The sequence below is a fragment of the Acromyrmex echinatior genome, chromosome 11 (genome assembly GCF_024713525.1).
Source record: "Acromyrmex echinatior isolate Ae372 chromosome 11, ASM2471352v2, whole genome shotgun sequence".
Taxonomy (NCBI): Eukaryota; Metazoa; Arthropoda; class Insecta; order Hymenoptera; family Formicidae; genus Acromyrmex; species Acromyrmex echinatior.
This window is the reverse complement of record NC_141862.1, coordinates 1,112,311-1,122,075: the sequence shown is the minus strand read 5'-3', so window position 1 is coordinate 1,122,075 and position 9,765 is coordinate 1,112,311. Positions and strand designations below refer to the sequence as shown.

The following is a 9,765-nucleotide window of genomic DNA, read 5'->3' as shown; positions in this document are numbered from 1 at the left end:
AAGTAATTAAAGCATGAATTAGAAGAGTGTATTTTATGTCACAGATAAGACTCGCTTATCGATCACGACAATAACATAGGAAGCAAATTCATACAAACATTCATTTTTAAATAAGATGGAATAAGATGGAACTTAATAATTGTGTCTTTATAGCATATGGATAGTCTTTGTAGAATTGCAAGTAGTATTTCATGAAACGATTAACAAAACTTATTTATGCATGAATTATCTGTAAGTCACAAGTCAAAGTAATTCCTAAATAAGAGAGAATAAGGAAAGCGGTACGAGACATGAAACGCTGACGAGGAAATGCAGGAAACTGCAATATAATAGCATCCTCAGAACTAATTGTCTTGCAAGAAATATTTTTTTATCGAGACCTATCTAAGATCTTCGAGACCTTTCCTTAGCCTCTTAAAAGTTAACAATCATGCACACTCTTTCGTTATCGTTCGCGCTATTAACATATACCGGATACTGGCGACCCATTAACTTGACATTTATCAAGTATTGGGCGTACATCACTTATTCTATCGTAATGAATTTTCTACTTTATTCATTCACATTTTGCGGTTTAGTTGACTGCTTCATAACAGAGGATCTCGAGACGTTCATCGAGAAATTCTCGCTATTTCTGTCGGTACTCGGCGTTAGTTGCAAAGTGATGAATCTGACGTTACGTCGGCATGAGATCATCGGTCTTACTGATATGCTGTTGCAAGACATCTGCGTACCCCGGAACGATCGTGAAATGGATATTCAGCGACGCTTCGATCGTAGCGCAAAGTACGCAGTGTAAAGTATTGTGAAATTATAATCTGTAAGAATTAAGTTCGAGGTTTGTATGATTATATTCTTAAAATAATCTTTTTATGCAAAACGAGAATCTAAGAAAAAAATTAAGAATTTAAAAATTAATAAACATAACTAAATATTTATGCACAATGCAATTTTGAGACAAAATTTATATTTAAAAAATGTTAGGAAGATATTTTTTATTCAAAATAGAATTCTTTATAATGATAGTATTCAAGTCAATAGCTTGTTCTTCGAGCAATTAAATATTGGGATGCACTAGAGATTCTTTAATCAGAGTCTGGCCACCTTTCCGATTTGTGATTGGTCCAACATTTTTTATTCATTCCATTTAAATGTATAATAAAAATATATTACGCTTTTATTTAACTGTATGATGCATAGCCATGGACTTGCTGTTGTAATATTTATAACTCTGCTGCAAATTCTTGTGGGAAATTTTCCTGCGTTTGCCTAACCATAGATACCCGTGGTAAATTTGACAGGTCCCCATGAGAAAAGGTTCATATCATGTTGCAAATTTCATGGGTTTTTTCATGGGTTTCTATAGAAGTTCCTTTAAGATTCTGTAGAAGCTTGTATAAGGATTTACGCAGCATGTATATATAAGATAATATGAAATTTTCCTACAAGATTTTACATACGAACCTATGATGCATGAGTCTATGAAAAGAGGCTCCTATAGGATGGCAGGGCAAAAGAATAATGCGCATGATGCAGTCCGATCTAAATGATATACAGGATGTTCCATATTTGGAACTATTTTCGTGTGTAGATAAAGTAGACTAAATTCGAAAATTTCTGTATCATTTTGCAATTTTCACAATAGTTACCGATATTATTTTCAAAAGATTGCCGAATAAGTGGGTAAAATCGACACATAAGACAACTTCAAGATATTTTTCAGAGTTCTTTATGACATATTTTAAAAATGTTTTTCAAAAAAACACTTAAAGATATTTTAAAGTTGTCTTATGTGTCGATTTTAGAAATTCTGTTCATTGAATAATAATTGCGAAAATTGCAAAATAATAAATGATCTTTCGGTTCTATCTGCTCTATCTGCACACGAAAATAGTTTCAAATATTTTGAGCTATTCTCTATAGTCCCAAAATAGTCATAAATATTCTGAGATATCCCTTATAGGGATATAATCCCTATAATATACATTAGAATGTATACACAAAATGCTGTAACAATTGACTGGTGTAATTCCACATGAAAATCTAAGATAATTTTTCCATAACTCCAAAAACTGAATGTCGTGATAAACACGTGATAAACAATGTATGTTTGGTGACTCAAAATATACATGAGTATATATTTTCCTTATGACAGTCAGAGTTTTTGTTACTCGACATGGAACGTATCTTGTTTATTAATTATTATTGTAGTTTACAGTTTTTGGGAGTTACGAATAATTTTCTCAAGTTAGTATAGATACCCATAAGAACATATATTTCATGAGAACTAAAGGCCTATAGGATACTACACTTTGATATAGGAATAAATAGATTCACATAGAATAGAGGAGATGTGCACACGGTAGCCTATAGGCATTTTCAATCTCCATAGGACTTCTTCTCTTATGTATGCCTACATGTTACTATACACCAAATTATGGTATCTTATAGATCTGGTATCTTTTGATTCTCAGCATTCTGATTGCAGAACTTACCATGGATCCAGAATTAGCAAAAATATTAAACGAATTAAAAAAAGGCAGTGATCAAAATATTAATTACACAATGATGACATTATTTTTAAAGGAAATCGATATATATTTCAGCAGCATTACGTGTTAGTGTCTTATTTGAACTTCACAGCACACACATGGGGATGACAAAAATGAAGCAGTTAACAAGAAGACATTGCTATTAGTCATTGATTGATTTAGATATCAATAAATTAGTTGCGAAAAATGTAACATAAGGCTAAATGTAACTAAAAGGCTAAAACCCTATTTCATCAATAAGAATGGCCTAACAGAACTTCGATCAGATACACATTGATTATGCGGATCCACGAAACAGATTACCCACGAAAACAGATATTATTTTTTAGTTATGATCGATGCCAAATCAAATGGCCAGAAATTCAAATCCTGTCAAAAGCATCTACTACAGATTATTCAGATATTCAGCTGTTAGAAAATCTTTGTTATGCTACCCTCAGAATCTAGTTTCTGACAATTGCTATTGAAAGAGAGTGCAAGCTTCTGTAGACGAAGAGTTAATTTGATACTTCAAATTGTCAGGATCTTTCTTATAGACAACGTCAGTTGACTGACATAGTAGACTTTTAATTATGATTAATTATGATTCAACTCGTAGGTTTAATAAATTTAATTAAGTTTTTATTATTCAGTTACATTTTTATCAATCGTTTCGCCAAAAAGTCCGCCAGACAGTCCGATGTTCAAAACAAATCAATCATATCATGGCAACCCATCGTCAACCAATCGCATGACGACGGCGCTTCAATCGCGACATGAGTATTACGTGAGTATTTCCTATAGGGAATTAATACCTTACAGCCTCGGCCAGCCCTGACATAATGTTCGACTCGAACATTCATTTGAAAACATTCGAAAAAAAGCAAAATGCAATCATCGAATACAAATTCGTTATTCATTATTAAAATATAACATTTAAAATAGCATTTTCACATAACCACTAAAATATAAATATAGAAATCAATCATTCGCAATTCGTAGGTAAAGTTTCAAGTAAGGCTTTAATCCGTAGTTTCATTCTATCAGAGGAAAGAATCGAGTTGTATGATCTGGAGGTTAAATTGTATCCGAGAATATCTTGAACCACATAGCGATTCTTATCTAAGACTTTTGTTACTTTGTAGGGACCTTTAAAGTCCGGCTTTAACTTTCTCCGGATTTAACAGCTGAATCTCTGATCATCACAAAATCATCAGGTTTATAAACTGAAGGTTTACGATGACACTTATCATAAATTGATTTATTATAAGCCTTGATTTTATTATGTAATTACAATAAGTTCGAATTATAGTCCATTTTCTTGTAGGCACAATTCTGCTCTATGTAATAAATTTTCATTAGATGCTCCTATAATATCACGGCGAATTTCTTCGCATGCTGTACGGATTCGCTGTTTTAAATGTTTCATATTTTGAATTGGTACCGCATAGATTATTGATTGCAAATGATCTCATAATCATCAAAAAATCTAGTGGTGACAAATCGAGGGACCGAGGTGGCCAAGGAATTGGTCCGTAAGTTAACCAACGTTTTCCATATTTTGAATTTAGATATTGAACAACAATCCGAGCGTTATGAGATGGACAACCATCTTGTTGGAAATAAATACGTTGCACAACATCATTTGGAAGCACTTGCAACAATGTTAGAAGTTGAAACCGAAGAAAATTTAAGTAAGCTTGGACTATCAAATTCATAAAAGTAAGGTCCAATCAGATGACCGTATACCACACCAAACATTCACTGTAACTTTTTATTGAAAATTATGTTCTTGGAACCAATGAGGATTATCCTTCGAACAAAAGTGGTGATTATTTATACCATCATTTGAGAACCTACATTCATCTGTCTATAGGATATTCTGTAATATTTCAGGATTACTTTCGTATGTGACAACTAGCCATGCTATAAAATTTAGATAACGTTGTGAATCAGTTATACGTAAATGTTGTACTTTGGTCATTTTGTAAGGATGATAATAATTCTGTTTTATCATCTTATGAACAGAACTCTTAGATAAACCAGTTTCAGTAGCAACTGCACGAATAGAAGTGTGCGGATCTTCTTCTAAATGTGCTAAGACCATAAGAGTATTGTCTGCAGTTGTATTTAAATGCGGTTTGTTCCTTTTCTTCTTTTCAAATTCTCCATAATTTTTTAAATTCTTTTCAATGTTATAAAACATTGTTGCACACGGGTGATGTCTCTGTGGGTACCTTGTGGCATACAGAATTGCAGAATTGTTTCACGTGCATTCCTTTTACATTCACCGAATATTAACAGCATATCAACTTTCTCTTATTATAGGAATACATTTTCGACAAACTGAGACTGAATGATTTGCTCTAACAACAAATTAAGACTGAACATAAAAACTGTTGATTCGAGCTACGTTATACTACAAGTTATGTTGATATTTTTTCTCCGTACATACTACATATACGTGTGAACTACATTCGGAAATATCACGAATTCCGAAATGGCTACGTTTGTTCTTCACGTCTGACTGTAAGATCATCTCAAGGTCATAGTATAGCAGGTCATTGAACTCGTCTTGACATCAGTTAAATATTATGAAGTAAAAAATATGTAGTGCCATTTAAAAAAATTAGGGTGATCTTAACTTTTTTCCTAAAAAAGAGTATTTTGCAAATTTTTAATTTTTTTGCAATTTGTAGCCAACTGATTAACTTTCCAAACTAATTTTGTCAGATCATCGGAAAAATCATGATCATAATTACGTGGGATGTATTATGGCACTACACATTTTTCATGCATTTTCAAGTCTAGCGTCAATTTTGATTATTCTTTTTTGGCATTAAAAATGAGCGTCAAGCATCAGCATAAAAAGTACTTTTAATTATTCACGTCATAATGAATGATTTATATTATGTGTGTTCATGGAATTGTTAACAGCATCGTCATCAAGTCGGATGATGAATTAATATACCTGATGAGAAAAATTAATTAAAAAAAAATTAAGAGTGAAAGTTAAAATTACATTAAAGAGATTGTGCGAAAAATGTCCAATAAAATAGTCTGTTTTGCAGGCTAGGTTAACTACATATAATATATACAACTGCACTCACAAGCATGGTGCAACTTCGTCGTGCGTTCTGTTACGTGCCACATCACTTTTGTTAATGTCACGTTTTTAACATAAAGTTTTTCTACACATTTTTTTCTAAACATTCCTGATAAATCTTGTTTGCAATTCATCTTATTTGCTTCCATCTATCGTTTTTTATGTTCTTTTTTCGTCTACCTATAAGACACTTTTGAATATTCAGTCTTACAAATATTTTATGACCCATCCCTAAAAGGATTCTTGAGTCATCGACACTCATATACTTCAGTTTCTTTCATCCCCATCACGCATATTTTTGATATTCGAAAATATTATGTTATTGGTTAAAATTTATCGAAAACTCCACTTCTTTTATTGTAATGAAGATCCCTTTAGTTCTGATCGAGTCTGTATCGTAAGCTGCTAATAACACATCTCCGACTTATTGTTAGTCTGTAAGTTTGTCTGTATCATCATTGAATAATATTCGGTCAGAAGACAGTTACCGAATTTTTTATAATATTTTATATATTACAGTGCGTCTCGCTCGTAACAATTCATGATTAATATTTTATACCGTTTTCACAAATAATAATAATTTGATACTCAAAATAGACAATACATCAGTTGATCTTACAAGTTTAAAATATTCTTAATCTCAACACCGATAATTGGGTGCTAGACACAAGAGAAGCGTGCCACCCTTTCGCGAAATTCTTAAAATTGTTATTCAAAATATAGAGATCTGTATATATTCAGAATCGCGAACGTTAACGGCGCGGATAATCGACTGTTGGGTCACGGTAATTGTAGAGGGGGCTGTTCGTGGCCAGGTATGAAAGATATTTTGGAGAATGAGCAGGGCAATACAGCAATAAATTTATAACAATAAAATGATAATAAATATATTCTTTCATTCATTTACAATATTCCGTACATGCTGGCTGACAAATTAGCAATCATGCGTTATACAGAGCGTTAATAAAGCGTTATTGCTCTTCCAAATTACGTTACGACACGCGATATTAGATAAAAGAATTCTTTTACGACGGTACGAACCCCAAATTTTAAAGTAATTTTACGAATGGATGCCGTATAATTAAGGAAAGTAATCATGAGATAAAGATCGTGGTCATTGGCTGTGCTTAACGCGACAACAAATCCGATCTCGAGCTCGATCGCGAGAATAACGAGAACGGTTACGATGGAACATTTTTGAAATTCTAGAACATGCGAGAATATTATCTGAAATTTAACACAACCTCGACATTAAAACGCAATACAAAAATATGACGCAACGATACAATACAAAATGGCCGCGGCGGACGTATAAATAGTTGACTCGAAATTGTAACGGAATTAATACGATATCGAGCAGGATGGCACGCGCTGCGCTAACAAATGCGACGCAGTTACTCACAAAAAAATGCCTGACTAAATGATACTCGACATTAATCGTGGATGTGCGATCCCTTGAGAAATCGGCGGTTTTACGTTACATTGTACAATATGTTACGTTTACGCTCATCTCTCCATGGAATCCTTCTCGCATGACTTTCGCAATAGGTCTCATCCAGGATATCGTCCTGCATCCTCTCACGCATCCAGCATCTGAGATTGCCACAAGTGTCGGATTAAAGTCCTTTCGGGGGCCAGTGATGCGAATTCCAAATTGCTTGCAGCACGCGATCAGCACCAACAATCGGCGGCCTGGCACAACTGGTAGCAACACAAGCACGAGCCCATGTCTGTGTGACTTGATAATTAGAAGCGTGCTGACCATATCGCTCTGACCTTTTCGCACTACATTCTCATTGTTGCCTTGTTGGCGCACTGAGAGCGAAAGAGAGCCTACCCTCACCCTTACAGCTTCACTTAAGCAAGCGTCGAGCGAAAAATATTTTCTCGACCGCTTGGCGTGTCAAGAGACATGAGAACATTCTAGACAACATATAACTTTTAATAAATTGTAATAACCATATAACTTTTAATAAATTGTAATAACCATATATCTCTCCTATTAATCCAGAATATTATAAATTACGTCAAAACGATAATTAACGAGAGATTAATTTTTATGATTTTCCATATGCGTTATATACCGCGTTTATAAATTCGATCTGCAAAAAGTTCGCGTGGTCGAACGCATATGAGATCGGAAATAAGTAATCAAATTACAGTAAAAATATATTAGGTTAAATATATTTTCATATAATTTTTAAAATTATTCATATGTGTAATTTTCAAGCATAACTATAGGAAAAATCGAAAAGAGCGTTTTTTGCAATTCGAAAACTTGTTAAACTTAATTGTATGTCAATAGGCATTACAATACTTGTAGCACGCAATTATTGTCCAATTCCTCACTTTTATAAAAAATTTTTTAACGATTTTATCTAAACTATCGCGCTCGTAGCATTTATTACATACTTACGAGAAGTCGCAAAGAAGAGCAAAAATTACAACGAATTACTAATATTATTGTATACCAAATTCATGTATACAGAGCGTCACCAAAATCCGGACAAATGAAACAATTTCTTTAAACAAAATGTTTTTAATGAAAAATATTACAAAAAATCCTTTTACATGGCACTTGGGTGACCCCTGTAGAGCACAATTATTCAATATATCCCTCATTAACTTGAATGCCGGCCTCCATTCTCAGTCTGAAGACTTCGTACGCACGCTATAATATAATGCTGTCCATGCCGACGAATGCTGTCTCAATAGCGGTCTTTAATGACACACATTGGGATGCCGAGACTTGTTTGTAACCCTTTCAACTACGCTCTATACGTAGTAGTTTAAAGAATTTAAATCTGGGCTGTTGGGAAGCCAGAATAGGAGCCGAGGCGAGCAACTCGACTTATCCTGGCCTCAGAGAGCATTTGTTGTATGTATACTTTAATGTATACGGTTTGTATTGAAGGTCCTCCTCGGCAATTCGACGCATTGTTAGCTCGCTTACACCAACAATCGATGCTAATTTTCGCAATGATTACCTTGGGTCATCCGAAATCAGTGCTTGGGCTCTTTCAACGACTGCGGGGGTTTCTCTTCGGTTCTTTCGAGTGATTCTTGCTCGCTGGCATACTGGAACCTTCGTTGGACTGTTCTAAAACCATATATTTTCCTATAATGTCATAAACAGTTGATCCAAAGAACCGAATTATTTCCGTTACTGAGTGCCCAGTGAAGATCTTCGATCGCGGCTCTTCGATTATACTCCGCACTTGGTTTCATCACCATTTTGAGAATATGACTGTTTAATAGAACCATCAGGCTTTCTCGGACACTAACAACCTCTGGCGCAGGCATAATATAGCGGAAAATTTAAATTTGTCGAATTTTGATGGCGCACTTTGTATATTACACTTACATTTTCATTATTATTTTCTTTCCATCTTTTATTTGCAAACTACATTTTTAATAAAACTGAAAAGTTTTTGGAGTTATTCCCAATAATCTGTTCCACTGAATAAAAATACAATATTTTTATCATATTTCATGTTTTAGTGTGTCATTAAAAGTTCTACAATTAATTTCTTAATATAACATATTTAATGTAACATCTTAAATATTAAAATTAAAATACGTATTGGTCAAGAGTAGAACTTTCATACTCACAAATTTTAATATTATGTATATTATACAAATACGTACCATAATAATATCTAATACATCTCGCTTTATTCTGTTTAATATTTAAAATACATAAGAAAGTACAGAGAGAGAGAGAGAGAGAGAGAGAGAGAGAGAGAGAGAGAGAAAGAGGGAGGGGAGAAGGGAAGAGGGAGATTTTGATAATAAATGCGTTGTATCGACAAGCCGCGAATACACGAGAACACGAAAACATTCGTTGTGTGGATTCTATCGCATTTGTCAAATACAATTAATCGATGTGGCTGAAAAAGTATAGTACGCTAATAATCTCTCATGTGAAAATCTTGTTTTTTTCTTTCTTACCTCTTAGTACACTCTTCTGATATAGGTAATTCAATTAATTATCTATATAAGATCGAATAATATATTCTCATATAACAATTGCAATTATCCGTGTACTAAATCAATAAATGTAGGCAAAATAATTATTCGACATGTATGGTATGTATTATATTTCGGCTTAATCGATGAAAGATTAAT

General features: G+C 33.5%; 1 protein-coding gene across 1 annotated transcript in view; it reads left to right on the top strand.

Moving 5' to 3' along the window:
- Positions 1-263: 263 nt before the first annotated feature.
- The window catches only part of LOC105152390 (4-vinylanisole receptor), a 68,319-nt gene continuing 58,817 nt past the window's right edge, over positions 264-9,765 (top strand). Inside the window, exon 1 of the mRNA XM_087411491.1 lies at positions 264-786. Within this exon, the coding sequence (XP_087267617.1) occupies positions 431-786 (356 nt within the window). The 5' untranslated portion in view covers positions 264-430. The remainder of the gene's footprint in view (positions 787-9,765) is intronic.